We start from the raw sequence: 18,167 nt of genomic DNA, 5'->3' as shown, positions 1-18,167 counted from the left end.
TTATAGTCTTTCGACGGCACTGGCAGGGAGGTGAACAAATACGCCCCCGATTTTTTCACGCTCAATGAAAGCATGTGCTGGAGTGTGACATATCAAGCGCATTTTTTTTTTGGTTACGTTGCTTGCGGCATTAATATAGGATTCGTGGTAGAGCGCGACATTGCCTAAATCTTGCCTGTTCTCTAGGTTGATGGGTATCTAGGATGCGATGGACGATTGCTTATCATCCTAAATCATCGCAGTGATGCCTGAAGCGCAAGACACATGCACGACTAGAGCATGCGATTGGCACGCGACTGATCGGTACGACTGATTGTTAGGGCCATGCAGTTTTGGCGTCGTACGCTCGTCGGAGAGGTTCACGACGCGCGACTGGTGAGTCAGATGCATTCGTACAATCGTTGCGACCGTCGTGCGGCCGCAGATGAGAGCCCAGAGGTGTCGTCATAATGACGTCCCTGGGAAAGGTTCTTTGAATGCCTCGAATAGGCCTTGTGGAGGCGCTCTCCAACAGAACGAAACTTGTGCATGCTGCGGCAGGGATCGGGGAACCCTATAGCATATTGTCATAGACTGCACAGAGATACGACCGTGGCGGAACGATGGGGAAGCGACGTTGCGGAGGCTTTGAAATTTGGTGTGAGGGGGAGCCTCAACTTCAGGGCCATAGAGGCGACGAAGAGGCGGCTGGAGTGGTGGTGGAAGAACAGTAGGAAAGAGAATGGGACGTCATTTTTACACCAGTGAAGTTGATAACTGTTTCTTCTCCTGCTCTAATTTCTCTTGCACATAATCTAAACCGGCCGGAGGACGCCTAAACAGAGAGGGAACCATGGAACGAAAGCAGTGGGCGGAGCGCGCCGACGACGCATCGCATGCACGCGTCGGACCATGCGTGTCAAATTCAAGTGTACGACTCGTCGTGGCAGCCATATTTCCGACCAGTCGTGCATCGCATACGGCGGCGCCGTGGTGCATGTGTCTCGCGCTTAAGCCTTTTACGTACAATCAAACTACGTCGCTAGTGCTTTGCGTTTTGAGACGACAAGGACGGCGTGCCTGAGGACCGTTGAATTACCGATGATGGCGCCTCATCGAATGATCCAGCCCGCTGCCGTAAATTGTTCCCGCTGCAGGCCCTGGTTTCGGTGGCATGTTCATATCAAGTTGTGAAGGTCTGCCAGGGTCGTGGCGTCGGAGCAGGTTGGCCGTTTAACAGATTCCCGATAGCTCCTGGGCAGGCATGAGGGCCACCCCCAACCGATCATTCGATAACCTCTTCTTCCAGCTTTAGGAGGTCTCGGGGAAAAGGAACCGAACACGGTTGTATTAGGACTAAGCGGACTAATGGCGTTAGTGTGATGACATGCGAAGCAGATAGCAAAATGGCACGCTGCAAGCTCTGCGACAAACCGATACAAGCAGACATCAATGTGCACTAGTGCAGTCTATCCAAACATACCGATCATGCCAATTCTATATGCAGGATGAATAGCATTCGCGATTGGAAATAACGGTTACATTTTGTTGTCTTTCAGGGGCCTTTTAACTTAATCCGTGAGATAATTCCGCTTGAACTGTGTCACCAAGCGCCTTGTGTGACAATTAATCGACTGATGACGTGCTTCGCGCATTTTGGCAGTTTTCAACTCAACTAATAAGTCAGGTTTATGTTTCGTTTGTCTATAATTCAATAGAGCTATCATGAGCCAGTTTTCTACGGTTTTAAATTATAGGAAAAGAATAGGATTGTTCATCCGTTCCAGGAATATAAGCTTCTGCATTCCTAGAAATTGTAAGGAAGTGAAATTCAACGAATTCTAGCTCCCCAGAATGGAATGGAAAGGAGTTGCCTATTGCACAGCTCTGGCGAGCACACGAAGCTGATTATAGGCTGAAGGTTCGGGGAACTCGTCTTCCACGCGCTGCTTATGTGTCGTGCCCTCCGCTGTCGCTTCCTTTTGGCCATGCAAAGGGCTCGTGTCGGTCTTGAGCATGTCAACTGCCAACGGGTGCGCCATTTGTGCCGGCAGGTGTTGACCATCTTTTCGGCTTCCAACTACTACGACATCGGCAGCAACCGCGGGGCGTACGTCAAGCTGGTCGGTCCCAAGCTGGTGCCGCACACCGTCATGTTTGTCAGCACGGCGCAGACACGGAAGGCGACCATCCAGCAAAGGTGCGTGTCCTTCCTGGCCGCTTGGCCTGGCGACCTCCGCGAAACGGAATGGTTAATTCGTGCACACCAGCAGCAACGAACGATATCTGAACTCGCATGTCTCAGTGTTTTGAAGTTCGGAGGTGTGCTTGGTCCGGGGGCTTTTATGAAGCGCCAACCAGGACCTTATGAGAGAGCGTGCATCCTTTCCATATCCATGGAACGAAATTTCTTAATTTGCATACTCAGGTTAGAATTCTCAGAGTCAGAGCACACGGTTTGTTGCTTGCTACACAAATCATTTCTGAAATATGCCAGGGGCTGTTGTTTGGAAACTAGTGTATTACAAAAGGTACCATCAGTTTTATCTTATGTTCTTACTCGCGGCCTCTGTTACTGCTATCATCCGCCCGCACAACGACAGTCATGACATTAAGGGCTCAATGGTGTCTAATAACGGCTTCGCGGATGTGGCCTTTTTTGAAAACTGACTTGGTTGCACCGGCTGTGCGCAGGAGCGGCTACATCGAGCACAGTGCGCTGCGGGAGCTAAAGCAGCACGTCTACGCCTGCCAGACACCGCTGCGTGCCGAGTTCCAGAAGTACGACCCTCAGGGAAAAGGTGCGCTCCTTGCCCGCCCTGCCATGCCTGGTTTGCCTCTTTCATTTCCACATACGAGACACGTCATGGGGAGTCAAAGTCACAGGGACGTCAGTTGACGGCGTGGCTTCCGGAGAGCAGGGCAGTTGAGTGCTCTGAAGTCGTGGTGTCGCTGATGTCGTGCAATAGAGTGCACATGCGCAATTGTGTCACTATTAAGGGGTGCGTACAATGCTAGGCTCTTAAAGGTTTCTCAGTTTGTAAGCTCCGTATCCCGTCCAAGACTCGCGCCGGAGACCAGTTACGAAGAGTGCGAGGGAGGCGTCACTCCGAGCGCCCGCGTTACTAGCAGCTCGGCAAACCAAGACACGGGATTCAGACCATTTCCTCAATGAGAGCCCGGACGCAAAGCAGGTTAAGCTGGAGAAGAACCGAAGGTTTGAAAAGGTAGTTTAGCTGCGCTGTATTTACACAACTGCTTACTTCATGATTACGGATTGTTACAGTCGTGCTCGCACAACCACCCGGGCACCTCAGTTTTGCCACCTATCCAAGAGAACATGGGAGATACCTGGATAATTTCGGGCCGTTAAGAAGCGAGTTCTGGCGCGGTAAAAAATTGCGTGAGCTTCTCGCTCTCTCTCCCAATGTCTGTCTGTCTGTCTGTCTGTCTGCCTGTCTGTCTGTCTGTCTGTCTGTCTGTCTGTCTGTCTGTCTGTCTGTCTGTCCGTCCGTCCGTCCGTCCGTCCGTCCGCCCGTCCGTGGAGGCTTTGTGTTCGGACGAGGGGGTGTCTCCGTGTGCAGGCCAGGTGAGCCTCTCGGACTGGTGCTCCGTGATGGAGAAGGTGGTCGGCCTGCACGTGACCTGGCGCATCCTGTGCCCCAAGATCGCCCAGGTCGACCCGGTCAGCGGCGCCGTCCTCTACGAGACCACCTTCGACGAGTACGCGCTCACAAACAAGCTCGCGCAGGTTAGCACGGCTGCTGCACGGCGTGTACCCCGTGCCATTGACGCTCATGCACGCGCGCTTTTTTTGGACTAACAGCCGCAGTTGATCGCAGATCGAGGCGAGTGGCTGTTTTACTGAATTATACGTTACATCTCGTGTTCAGCCGCTTTGAGCCTACGTGTGCGCCTACGTGAATGACTCGTCTGTACCGTTCGTTTTGGAATAAGTTATAAAGCTTCCCACCTACTCTTTAAAGGCAAAAAAAAACATTTCTGTTTTGGTACAAGCTTCATAATTTATTATGCAGTGAGTCCAGTTTCTCCTCTCTCTTGTCCTGGAGCAAAATAATCCAACGTAATCTTCATCGCATGTTTTTTTTTCTTCCGAACAGCAGACAAAATCACTTCATTGTGTTGCATTACGGTTGAGGTGTATTTACACAATTAGGTTTGCATGATGTTTGCAACTGCACCCATTTTCGACCGCTTGAATCTAAAATTTTTAAAAATATCTATGCAGCGTTTATAGCCGATAAACGAAAGGAAACTAACATGCTGTATGCGTCGCACAAAGAGAATACGCGCAAATGACAGCGAGTTTTTATCAGACTCGAAATTACTGCCCCAAAAATACTGCAGACAATGATGCCCGCTTTCTCTGCAGAATGGTCCGTCCTTCCTGGAGTCGCTATACCGAAACAAGGATAGCTTGGAGACAATATTCAGGATAATGGACAAAGATGGGTCTGGTAGGTACTTTTGTGTTTTGTTTTATTACCTGAATGTTTGCTGTTAATGTTTGCATGCTGACAGCTTGACGCGGGTCTATCCTGCGGCCTTGCGTTATGTACTTACACTTAGTACGGTCCCCAAAAGACCAGTTTCTTCTATGCCGCGACTTCAATGCTAGGCACCAGTCAGGGGGCTATGACACTATACAAGGCTCGGGGAATGCACATTGTGGAATCAGCCGAGCTAACTTCACCCACGCTAACGATTTGTGTTACTTGACAAGGCATGATCAAGTAATTTACATCACAGTGGCATTGTCTGCAGTTATTAGAATCATTAAAAACGCACGAGCAGTGCTCACACATTGAAAAATTTATAGCAGTTTGCCGTGTCCTCGCCATCACTATACCTCGCTACTAACATCCGTACGCATTATTTTGTGCATGCATCAGTTGTCCTTAGAATAGGTTCGAGTAGCAATAAGGTATCGGTCTGTCTATCCACGCTATGTATAGAATAAATTAAAGCACCCCTAGCTCCAAGGGCTTTAAAGACTGATCGCTGTCTTTAATATGCATTTCACTTTTAAAAACGATAGCCTTTCTTGGGATACTTCAATACAGAAATTTTGGTCTGTCTCTGTCACTCGATTCAATCGTCCGGCCAAAGTGAGAGAAGATAATCAACAAGACGTTTAAGTACGCACAACCACTTCTAAACATATAAATCTGGTGGGAATGTTCATGCTTGTCAAAATTGTTGGGCAAAAACAAAACATTCCGCATATCTGAGGCAAAACATCAATACATAAGGGACATTTGCAATGTTGCTTTATTAAAAATTGCATGGATGCTTGAGTGTTGCGATAGCAAATAATATAGTAGAGGCCCAGAATAAAAAAAAAATCGCTGGGCAAAAAGGCGCCATCTGGCAGTGGCCCTGGGAGAGCAATCTTGTGCGTTTCTCAGGGCCAGTGCCAGGTGGCGCCACTGTTATCAAAAGAAATATCTCCGCCGGTACGTTGCGCAGGTCATGTTTCTTGTCTCCATTACGCGGCGTCAAATTTCATTGCGTGCGGAGTGCTCATAGCTCTGGAATAGACGGCGCCAAATACGCGATTTTCCATTCTTCGGTGGACATGGCAGTGGTGATGAAGTGCCTAGTCTAGACGCGATGACATGCCCACAAAATGCAAGGAAAACACCGAGGACACGACATTGCGGTGGAGGAGTGCCAACGTGCCGACGCCTGTCGTCTCAAGCGTGCCCCGGAAACGTCCTAGCAACGTTCCGAGTGGCTAGCGAAAGACCGTGAGGCGAGGCGCGCCCGGAGGCAGCTAGACATACACCTGGCGCGCGACGCGCGAATCGTCCGTTTCCGGACGACCCTTCGGCGACAACGCGGTAAAAATGAAATCTCTTTAAAGGGGCCATGAAGACAAAACAAAAAGTTTGCTTCATTCGAAAGATTGCCTCGTTAGAATCATACTGACACCACTTTTAGCACACACTTCCCTCCGCCACGGCGGCTCAGTGGCTAAGGCGTTGTGCTGCTGAGCACGAGGACGCGGGTTCGATTCCCGGCCACAGCGGCCGCTTTTCTGATGGAGGCGATAAGCAAAAACGCCCGTGTGTACGAGATTTCGGAGCACGATAAAGATCCCCAGGTGGTCAAAACTAATCCGGAGCCCTCCACTACGGCGCGCCTCATCGCCTGCGTTGCGTAGGCGCGTTAAACACAATCAATCAAATAAGCTATATAGTTAAGGAAAAAATGGAATGGCCATGCGACCCACTAGCTCATTTCCCGCCACAGAACTGTGTCATATGTGCCAGCTCTGCGATTGGCTTAGGCCGGAAAATGCAAATTAGGACGGCTTATATAAACTTGCCGAACGAACTACCGGTAATGCACATTGATTTGGCAGCAGTAAGAATGGTGGGGTAAACAATGAAAATTACAAAAATACGCGTAAGCATAGAAGTACCGATGCGCAATGCTGTTGGTACTGGGCGCACTATGCTTTCTTTAGCTGCACAGCGGTCCGTTGCTTTGGAATTGTCTTACACGACACAGGCCGAGTGGCATAAGCGACGTTGTCTTACATGACCCTGTTTGTTGGTATGCCCCACATTTCACGGAACGATTACTTTCTGCAGTAACAGAAACAAACCAGGTGTAAATACGGTCAAAAACAAAGCAACGGCGGACAAGGAAGCGCCATCTGGGAGGACTGACAGCAAGCAGCGCTGCAGTCGCATCATGCAGTGCAAGTTCGTTTGTATGCACGCGCTTATGACATCATTGCTGACGTCCCGAAAACGCACGATTTTGCGGGAGAATCAAAATTTTAACCTAAACTGAACAATTTCTCAGTGAATACGGCATTATTTTCTGCAGGGCAAGCGCCAGGAGCACTATAAAACCCGAAATCTTTCAAATAAAACAAACTTGTATTTTGTCTTCATGGCCCCTTAAAGAAACCGCAATTGCACTTATGTCGGGACGGAAATGGTAGGGGAAGAGCATCAAGGCCTGGTGGGTGGTGGAGAGACGAGGACTGATGCACCAGGGACGGCACAAGAGTATCGTCTTTCGACGACATTTGCTGCAAAGCAAGCAGAGACGCGGCCAATTTCTTAGACAGGGCTTCTATTTAGACGTCAGTACCCGCCGCGGTGGCTCAGTGGCTGAGGCGTTGCGCTGCTGAGCACGAGGTCGCGGGTTCGATTCCCGGCCGCGGCGGCCGCTTTTCTGATGGAGGCGAAAAGCAAAAACGCCCGTGTGCTCGAGATTTCGGCGCACGTTAAAGATCCCCAGGTGGTCGAAATTAATCCGGAGCCCTCCACTACGGCGCGCCTCATCGCCTGCGTTGAGTCGGCGCGTTAAACACCATAATCAATCAATCAGTTTAGACGTCAGTAGCTTCAGCATCGATGATGTGTGCCCTTCAGCATGTCCATGAGTAACTTCATATCCGTGGAGCGAGACATGGAGGTGGCGAGGAGCGTGCCCTTGCTAGCTTCTCCCTCGCCGTCCAACAGCAGCTGGTGGAGAGGGCGGCAGCCGCAGCGAGGAGCAATGGAGTCCTGGAATAAGGAAGTCACCACGAGGAAATCCTTCTTTGCCCCACCAATAAAGAACTTGAACTTCGGAACATGCACTGCCTGCCTTTATATATGGCCGGGACTATAGAGTGCTGCCTGGTCGGATCAAAATGGCATCATTGGGTACCATGTGAGGCTATACTAGACAGCTCAACCGTACTGGGAAGACTGAATGGGGTACAAACAGCACTCCTAATCAAAAAAGGTACACCTTGGTGTATTCTTCGGCGCAACTCCCTCAATGACTGAACAACCATTGCTCTTGTATACTTACATTGTGTAATCGCGCATTATTGTATTTTTTAAATAAACTTTGAAACCAGGATCAGCTGAAAGTCTGCTAGAGACCTTTATTCTGCAGTAGACACCATTAGGCTGGTGATGATGATTAATGCGAATAAAATGAGTTGTATTCTACGCTTATGTGTGGCGTCTAGCGCTGCTTCCACAGGTTGGGGTAAAGAGAATTTTCTTTATGACCTCCGGGCCTTGACTCGAATGTCTACGGCTTGTGCCTCGTCAAGCTGCGTAACGCAGCTTTTAGCCCTGGAGCTTTTTCCAGTTTGTTTCTGGAATAAAGATTTTTTGATTGATTGATTGATTGATTGATTGATTGATTGATTGATTGATTGATTGATTGATTGATTGATTGATTGACGAGGGCGGTCGCCTGGCGGGGAACCCTCATACGACACGCGCACAAAGGCTGCGAGAGCCGAGGTCATGGCTGTGCATGTACCTTGTTACGATTGTCAATGAGGGAGACTGTACATGTATAGAAATATATATATATATATATATAGAGAGAGAGAGAGAGAGCCAGAGAGAGAGAGAGAGAGAGCCAGAGAGAGAGAGAGAGAGAGAGAGAGAGAGAGAGAGAGAGAGAGAGAGAGAGAGAGAGAGAGAGAGAGAGAGAGAGAGAGAGAGAGAGAGAGAGAGAGAGAGAGTCTGTGTGCTATAAATAGTACTTTGTCTCCTCGCAGGGCTGATCTCTATGGAGGAGTTCAAGGACGCGTGCGACCTCCTCGGCCAGCACGCCAACACACCGATGTCCCAGGAGCAGGTGGAGGAGCTGGCCAAGAGCATCGACATCAACAAGGACGGCTTCATCGATTTCAACGAGTTCCTCGAGGCCTTCCGTCTCGTGGACAAGCGGCCGCCGTCCCCGCCGGCGGACGCCAAGGAAAGCGGCGCCATCCCTTGCAACGGCGTGCCCAACGCCGCACCCGTTGCTGTTATTGACGAAGACGTCGACGAGGACGAGGAGGAGCAGCAGGAGTCCTACTGCACCAAGCTCTGAAAGATGGAAAGAGCGAGCCATCCCGCGCTCTTCGACAAACTCCCTCCCGTGTTCCCGTGGCACGGAGAAGCGTGTGCCCGCCTGCCGATTAGGAAACGTTGTTCTCCTTTCCACTGGCGACGTCCCAATTGCTAGTTTGGGGACAAGTCTCGTTTTTAGCCCTATTGAAGTTCTCGCGCATAAATTTCTTGTGTGAAGTTAAGGAAAAGGCGGAGATGACCACGTGGTGTTGTGATGAAGCGATGCAGGAACCTTGCCTCACAAATGCTCAGTCAGGAAGAAAACTTCCTCACGGTCCATTCATGTCGCCCTTTGCGCACGCTCGCCCCAACCATGGATATACAGAAGAATAGATTAAGGTCTCTTAGGCGGCGCTCCGCCCAACGGTTATGCTCATCACAGAGCAAAAATTTCACAATTTCGCTGTATAAACGCACACAAACACCTAAAAAAAGCGAAAAGACTGAAAAATAACAAATAACTAAGAACGTGCCCATGTGTAGAAGTGACTGGATTCGTCACAAGTAGGCAGAAAAGTCTAACGGGCCGGCACTCGATGGCTCGAACCACGCTTCAACTAGCGTCCACCGTTGCGATACTGCCAGAAGCAAGTTGAAATGACACTACACAATCGAGCTTATGCGCGCACACACCCGCCTGCACGGAAACCCGTAAATAAGTACTTCGGAATTTCGCTTCTGATTTGGTGTGGCAAGCAAATACTGGTGGACTTAAAAACCGGCATGCATTTGTCAATACGAAGAGTGGCAGACCAATGACACGTGCTGTTGCATTTAAGCACTCTGTAACTGTGGCTGTGTTGCATAGGAAAAGAAAAAGCGAATTTAAGCTGGGTCGAGAACCTCTGCATTGTTTTTGTACATTTCATTTGGGGCCGCTTTCGGGCCAAACACTGACCACATAAGGGCGTGTTTTTTCCGCCCCCGAGAACATTGTGCAAGTTGGGTGAAGGCAAGCCGGTTGTCGGGAGCGAACACACAAGCGCATCGAGACGTGCTGGCGGCTCGCCTGCGCAGCAGCACCTTTGCGCACCAGAAGGTCATTCACAAGTGACGTCTTCAACTGTAACCAGATAGCGCTAACTTTCAACGCACGATTACGTGCTTGCTCCTGGGATATATCTGTATGTGTGAATGGGGGCATACACGCGCGCGCGCATGCGCACACACGTGCACTCACGCACACAAATCCGGCGCCTTGTCTGAGTGTCCCTGGCTCTGATGATCCCACCATGCAACTCAGCATTTTTCTTTTCAAGTCCCACCCTTACAGTGTAAGCGGACCATGTCAAAAGACGTATGACACTACGAAATGATTCTGCGTGACGGGAGTGATGTAAATAACGTACCGCGTTTGATTCATTGCAGGCTATAATTTTGACAGAGAGAGGGGATAGATTTTATTAAGAGCATCGTATTGTGATGTGGGGTCCTCAGTTCAGGACTCCAGTGGAGGCCCCTGCTGCCACGGCCCTTTCCACCAGCCTAATCTGGGAATCGAGACCGGAGCTGGACAGCTCCCTGTCCCACTGCTCACGAGAACTATGCGCGATTCTTTGAACTTTGGGGTTTGCCGAACACTCCAGTAATTCATAAATTGTCATTATGAGGCCGCTGGGGGCGGAATGGGGTGTACCCCTGTGTGGCGCCCCATTCCCTTGGACGCCGAAGCAGGAGTGGTATACCGATGTCATCAGGAACTTGGTCGCCCGGCGGCAGGGTGCACGTCACGGGAATTCTTCATCGCTCCAGCGCCACACTGTTCTTCGTCATGGATTTTAGCCCGCTTCGAGTGTATACGGTGTTGAACTGGCAACTTAAGCTTCTACACTGACAGTCGCCCCAATAACAGGTTTTGAGTGAAAACCAGCCTCACTATCCTACGTCCATCTGTGTGGTGTATACGTTCTAACTGTCTCGGCCGAAAGAAACCTGGTAACGTTGACCAGAGGCATGAAGGAACAAGATATTTTTCTTTCTGTTGCGTCCTCGTTAGTCACAAACTCGCATCCTCAGCGTACGTTCATCTTTCTTTGCGTTTGTCTTTATGTTTATGTCTTTCGTTTCTCCAGTGCTGGCTCATGCGGATGGCAGCTTGCGAGTTGATACGGATACGGTCGATACGGATGGCATCTGCAGTAAAGTTTGGTACATTGGTTATTGATGCGTAGTAGTAGTTTCCTTGCTCTATTACTTTGCCGTGGGGAATAATATGAAACGAGATGTAAAGGAAAGAAAATACAGGGAGGCAGAAAAGTAAGGGAAGAAGAGAGATATGAAAATCCGAGATAATCAGGGAGCTTAAAGAGTGGTCCAATTAGAGAGCAGGTCTATACGAAGGCAGGGAGCCCGGTTTTGTGCGGAAACCTATAACATGTCGCGAGAGTCGTGATGTAGAGGGCCGGCTCTCATAGTTTGCGGTGCAAGCAGTGGCAGAACAAAGCTCAAGACAACCACTAACACTCCCAGATCCGCCTTGACTGCATGCTTGTTAGTAGACCTGCGCGCGTCGTGGGCTCCACCCGGCCGAACCCCTGCAGTGCGGAGAACTCTGCAAGCGCTCGCGCTGGCCCCGAGCAAGCCAGGTCATAATGTACGTTCGAGACAGCAGCCGATGTTCAAGTTGGTATGGCGCACGAATCTTGACCGGTTGTAATAACCGCGAAATTTTGGGAGTGAGACAAACTGTCGGTACCACCGCATAAAGTTTCCCCAATGCCCAGCCCGAGCAGACTGCGGTTCCGCCACTCAGGCAGTGATCCAGCTATTGATGTTAGCAGAATCTATTTAGCATGCGACCCACAATCTTCAAGCAAACCGAGCTCTGCTGCTAAAAAGTGTGCAGCATGTATTGTAACGGCTACTGGAAGTGGTCGCTGCACAACGGTCGTTATTTCGGGCACCTGCACCCCTTTCACGTCACATCGACACCGCGTCAGGTCGTCGCCCCTTCCAAGGGGCCCCGGTGCTGTGGAGATGTGCGTGTGCAGGCAATGGCGCCACTTCATCCCCCGAGGGCTCAGTCTAGGTACTATCGCGCGCTTTTTATACAGTGAAACATTGCAAAAACTTCCAACGCCTTGGGGGAAAGTTTTCTTCACAGATTTCATCAAGCACACTTGCTAGCACCGTACAAATCATCAGACACTGAGCGTCGCTCTGAGATATTCTTGTGTACATGTATGTATATGCTCGTTGCGTGTAGTTTCCTCAGGATTTCTCCCTCAAGCACTTAAGACACGTCTGTTCGGTTGCCATTTCTTAAATTGTAGACCTGCCGTGTGTGAGCGCCTTCATGTGTCATCTCAATTATTTTTGCAGCTGGTTTGAAAGGGTGGTCCAGACACTACGTATATGAGGCGGCATTGTAGACCTTTCGCCTCTGGGTCCAACTTTCTTCCATTGATTCTAGGATTGCTGTATATATGCCTGGGCTACCTATCTATCGTGTCGGTGGTTGCAAAAGTACTGGCTGAAAACCTCGCGGTGACAGCACGTTGTAATGGCCAGCATTTATCGATCCCAAGAAGCAATGTTGGCTGGAATCCTTACGTTTCCTAACAGCCATCTGACAATTTCAGTAGGCCACGTTCAGACTAAAGGATAGGTGAATACCTTGGAGCCTAGGAAGAGCCATCATTTAAGGTCTTATTGTTTGCATCACAATGGACGTTAACAACAGAAGCTCTTCTGCTTCTTCTGCGTCATTATTCGCTGGTATCCCGGTGAAAGGTGCGCGCGTTTCTTGATTCGCTGACACAACACCACGAGCTTACCTGACCAGGGCATGTCGCCTCCGAGGTATAGTACGGAGCCATTAGCCTCGTCGGTTTATCACCGCAAGCGGGTTGCCGGCTTGACGCGTAAATTCATGGCCTCCCGTAAAATACGTACGTTCAGAATCTAGCCAAACGTTTTCTAATGCATACGTGCAGAGTCAAACGGCACATATTTTTGCAACGCCATTTGGTAGTATAAACTATCAAGTCAAGTGAGTCCAATAAAACGTAATTATTTTTTAGACGACATCGCCTGTTTCGTAGGCAAATGATTGCTAAAGTTTTTGGTAGGTGCTTGCATGTCCGGGCTTCGAGGTACGTTGAGGTGTTGTTACACATAAAGTTGGTCGCATCTGGCATTCGTGTCAGGGTGCGTTGTCGCTTGTCGCAGGCCCGAAATGGAGTCTTGTATATTTGGGGGCCACTTCTTGCTGTCTACACGAAACGAGCTTCACTCCGTTGTTATAAAAGGCTCGACGCGTGACACGTTTACCGCTTCGGAAACCAGAGCCCCGCTCTGTTGACTGCGAGGTCACTCAGCGCCGCCCATCTAATCACGGCAATCCGTGGTGTGGAGTGAGAGGGCGGTGGCGCACAATTCTGGCCTCCTGGAGGACACTGAGCTGCTTAAAGTTCTGCAGCAGTTTTCTGATTCTCTTTTTTTTTTTTGCACTTCAAGTGCAGTTTCTGTGCTTAGTGCTACTTCATAATGCGTGTTCCATCCCTCATTGACTGGCACATTTGGAGCCTGAACATGCGCCATGTTTCCAGCATGACAGTAAGTTCGCACTACAGCTCTTGTACCCTTCGCCTTCGGGCCATCCTACTTCGTGTTGCAGCAAAAAAAAAACTTAAAAAGTAGTCCTTGTACAAGTAAAAAAGAAAGGTCGATTCGTTATTTAAGCCCTGCGAAATGCCGTGACCGTCTGTTTCTAGGCGCAAAGCCCACCAGATCAACCTCCTTGCATTCCCACCGACACCCGATGGCTTCGTTTGGGTGTTGTCCTTTTGATACCACTGCGATTGTGTCACCGTGAGCTGTGAACTGTTTTGTGGTGACCCCACTGTTGTTGTTGTCGCGTGCTCAGCACCGTTACAGTTTCTCGTTCAACATGGGCTACCTCCGTAGCTGTGTCGCCAATGCTATAGCAATGCAACACAACCGGTGCTCTGCTGTCGGTTACCAGTTATTTATTATCTGTTCCCAACCGCAATTTACGACGTGCATAGTATTGTAGATAATCGGAGCATTAGGTTAGCGATCATTAGAACGTTTCGCCCACTGAAACAGATTATATCCGGTGATGCAAGTCGACGGGGCATAGTCCCGTCTTTCGATTCTTTGGTGCCAAGCCACGTAGACTTCGGTAGGTGGCTCACACTTAGGCGATACTGAATGTGGGCGCTACCCCTTTCAGCGACGGCTCCAGGCTGAACTCTTAAGAGGGGGGTGGTGGAAGAGTGGGTACATACGTTTAAGCAGGGCCAAGAAGGGCGCGAGGAGGTGGAGGAGGGGGAGGGGAGGGGTTTATGGCAACCACCGTAGCTTCAATAGATTCGTAGTGCTATTGAAAAGGCCCTCGAGGTTGGCGCCTCCCCGCCCGCTTTGAATCCGCCACTGATTCTTTTCTCCTCACACTTAAGCGTGATGCCACGATTTCCCAGAAACAGTACACCAAACCTCTTGTTGCAGTGGAGGCCATAGTGAGGCACCCTGATTTGCGTTACTATTATACAAGAGAAATTTGTGCGCCCTTTCCTCCTTTTCCGTTTGTTAGTACGCGTATCTGAACAGCATATCGCACCATCGCCTGTTGCGCCTGGCTTCCACCAAAACTGTAAATCTGTGCTAGCTTTCTTGAGAAACATCTTGCCTGAGATATGGTTGTGACCGCCATGAAATGTTAACACGATGACCTGCGTTCCCGTGGTTACTGGAATGTTAGATGGCGTCAGGCGGTGTGACCAAATTCTCTCCATCGAGAGCTCGATTCGTTTCCCGCCTTCGGGTATCGTCATGTATCGTCATGTCCCTTGTCCGCCTGGCATGCCATCTGCAAGTTGAGAACGCCTCCCGACGGGTCGTTAATCATGCAGGCGAGCACTATGATTATATGTTCCTTTCATCAACCTCTATCAAGATGTTCAGTGTTTCGTACAAGCCTCCGCGTCAAGATGGCTCCGAAGCACTCACGCCACGCACCGCCTTCTCTGCCCTTAGGTCACATTTCGCGGAGAAACCACTTGGCGAATCTCTAGGTGGTAGAAGGTACGATACCACCACATTTAGTCCAAATCGGCCGACTCGAAATCCCAAAACCAATCGCTCCATGCCTTTTTTCCGGCTTATCTCGAAACAATTACGGGATGGCTTAATTAATGATAATGTGAGAAATCTCCTGCCAAGGTTCGGAAAATACCTTCCCACGCATACATACGTACACTGAAGCTCGCTATAAAACCGCGACCGCGCATGATTAGTGAATTGCCTCTCCTAGAAATCACAATAAGGCGCTACTTCGTATCTAAGACAGATTGAGAAAAAGCTAGGTGAAACGAGCCTCATATGCGGCAACGAGCGCACTCGGCGATAAGTGAGCTACTATAGCTTCAAGGGCAGTTTTGTTGACCAAGTTTGTGCAATACATTGTCTCCCTAACAACTCATCTGTTTGTATTGACTTCCTTCCCATTTCCTGGTGCCATTGTCTCGTTTCAGCAGTGTGGCTTGTTCGTTCGTGATTTCGGTCGTGTTCGGTGTCATCCTTGAGATACAGGATTCCACAAACACCTGCTTTATGATATCTTTCTTGATATACAGGATGAAATTTTGTGATTGCCCTTCACTTTGGAAACTATATTTTTTTATTGTCCCAGTTGCTGAACGTTCGATTTTATTGGTTATTGGCCACCTGTGCTCTAAAACTCTCGATATGTCGCTTGACTGGTATTTTCCCGTAACTGATAGGTTAAAGTCGTAATATATTGCTGTGTCCCCTCGATGTACTTGACCACTCTCTTTTCTGCATATATGTAAATATTCTACAAAGGTATTCACACGACGCTATGCATGGAGCAGGAGGCGTAAAAGGGACGCCCGTATCGGCATGCAGGGCATATGCGCACGACCTAAAAGAGAGATTGTGGACGCCATGAACCTGCGTACCTGCGAGAAAACATGCTGAAGACGTCTTGAGAGCGCTGGAGGTCACGCAAGTCACTGGGGATGGTTACGAGTTTAAGCAAGTTTTTTTGTGCGGTCATTCACCACAGTAGTGCCGGGTCAGGCAAGAAATATTCAACAAGTAGCTGCACTTGTAGATTTAAGTTTTGCGAGCACTAGCCTAAACCAACATGCCTTTCATTTTTTATGTGAATGTGATTTGCGGTGCCCTTTTCATTTGTTTAAAGTTTTGGAGGAGCCAAATAGTAGCCTATTTTGTTAAACTGGTCCTGTTTCTGAAGCCACTACAGGTTCGACGTCACTGCGTATTCGCATGCACCGGACTCATTGATGACCTGCCGTGCCGAGGCCATGGTTTTACGGACTATCTGTAACTGTCCATTCGGTGTAGCGAAGTTAACGCCCGTTAGGAATCTCAAGCGGCGGAAATATTCCTTTCCGTTGCGAATGATCGCACATGTAGCTAACGGGAAGGAGCTGTTAGAAACGCACATTGATTGCGAGGACGACAGGTAATCGTTCAAGGGCGGGCGAACATTTTGCTCGATATAACGAAATCCGTGATGCGGCCGTTCCCTCTGGGATGTGTGTGACCTCTAGTCCGCCAGTACACCCAACTTGGCTAGAACCCCAGCCTGTGGAGGCTATAGCGGAAGTGCTTACTCGGTGGGAATCGCGCCGCCATTTCATGAAGCCGCTGGCCCGGAGGTACGCAGGTCTCACCAGGTCGAGCGGCTAGTGTACGCATCTGGTTATTGGGCTGTGTGTATAGCTGTGTGTGTACATACACCTCCCACCTTAAGCCAATGGAGTGACACCGCGGTATTCAGCACAGTGCACCCACGCGCGCCAAGCACAAATATGTAATAAACTGTTTATTTAAGACAAAACACCTCGTCGCTGTGTCCTCACTCTCTCGGAATGATGCACGTGGGTAGCGAAGTCAAATGCGGAAGTACTCCCAGTACATGTCGCTTCTGCTGCCAACTTTTTTTAGGTTCAGATTTTAACGCGAGAGCATTACATGCCCCATTAAGGGAAAATGCGACGTCCGGCGCCGTTGTGACCTAAATTTGCCCCAAAAATGGCTGACACCAGACACAGGAATCAAAATCAAAGGAAATAGAATTAAGTGGGTCTTAAATTCCAACTTCAATCCTACAAAACGCGGGCCCAACTCGCATATATGCACTATCGCCGAGCCTTGCCTTTAGCGAACAAAACCTTCTGGTGGACGTGTTGTGGCTTTCCAATTACAAGCGCGTACTATATATGCATTTACTAACGCCTACGGCAGGAATTTGAGCATGCGAATTAGAAACGCATCAAAACCCATTAACGCTAAATGCGAATACGGGCTAACAAGGGCGAAGAAGAAGGAAACAAAAAAGAAAACAACCCCCACGTCGCACGCGCCAATGCACTAAAGAAGAAGGAAAAACCAAAGAGAAAACAACCGTGATGATATAAGAGGGCACAATCACACCACCCGCGGAGGGCCACAGGAGTACTTTGAGCATCCTGATTACAAAAGTAGCAAAGCGTGTTACGCTAAGCGCGTGGTGCTAACTAGGGCGGTCGGAGAAGCCTTTCAGTCTTCGTAACCGGGAGAATAAGGACCCAGCGGAAAGGGAAAATGAGGATGATAATGGATGCCCACCACTGGAGGCCTACTCGATTAGTTTGAGCACGGTAATTACAAAAAGGCACATGTACCCTAAGCGTATACGCACCGCTAAAAAAGGCGATTGGCCAAGCATCTGTCATATATAGGGACACAAAGAAGAAAACGACACAATCGAAAGAGGATAATGACAATGCATAGAATGGCATAGAACGAGAGTACACATTCCCATCCCCGGACACGCTCCTGTATGTCTGCGCTGTCTCTACTGAGATGCACTCTGAAGGGTCTACCTAGTTGTGAAACGTCGTCGCCTACAAAAGCATACGCCTCGGAAGAAGGTGTAAGGGTACACACAAACTGCCGCCCTGGCAACCATTCGGACTCGAATATTACACGCCAGACACATATCCCTCACGGGACATCGACGTTGCCGCAGCAGAAGATGACATAATCGCGACAGACCCGCCCTTAAACATAGAGGATATTTTTTTAGAATCGACAACAACCAGACGACAGTGCTTCCAGCTACGCAGTCGCCACCTACCAGACATGCGACTCGGGGGTCCGACCACCCCGAGGTGTGGGTGCCTCATTCCGAGTCTGTTCGAGTGCGCCTCTGGGGTCAAGTCCCATCCTACAAGAATTGGAAAATGCTACCACGGCACACCAACGTCAACCGTATACGTTTCTGTTCCCTCCGGGATTCTGCAC

General features: G+C 49.5%; 1 protein-coding gene across 1 annotated transcript in view; it reads left to right on the top strand.

Moving 5' to 3' along the window:
• Rdgc (retinal degeneration C) overlaps positions 1 to 15,500 on the top strand; it is a 202,863-nt gene extending 187,363 nt beyond the window's left edge. The window contains exons 11-15 of the mRNA XM_077702291.1: positions 2,034 to 2,179; positions 2,674 to 2,780; positions 3,564 to 3,730; positions 4,373 to 4,457; positions 8,531 to 15,500. Coding sequence (XP_077558417.1) covers positions 2,034 to 2,179; positions 2,674 to 2,780; positions 3,564 to 3,730; positions 4,373 to 4,457; positions 8,531 to 8,847 — 822 coding nt within the window. The 3' untranslated portion in view covers positions 8,848 to 15,500. The remainder of the gene's footprint in view (positions 1 to 2,033; positions 2,180 to 2,673; positions 2,781 to 3,563; positions 3,731 to 4,372; positions 4,458 to 8,530) is intronic.
• The last annotated feature ends 2,667 nt before the right edge of the window (positions 15,501 to 18,167 follow it).

This window comes from Haemaphysalis longicornis, unplaced genomic scaffold (genome assembly GCF_048455015.1).
Source record: "Haemaphysalis longicornis isolate Haplotype H1 unplaced genomic scaffold, Haemaphysalis longicornis Haplotype H1 scaffold_3, whole genome shotgun sequence".
NCBI lineage: Eukaryota > Metazoa > Arthropoda > Arachnida > Ixodida > Ixodidae > Haemaphysalis > Haemaphysalis longicornis.
Note: the sequence above shows the minus strand (reverse complement) of the source record. Positions and strands in the feature narration are given on the sequence as shown.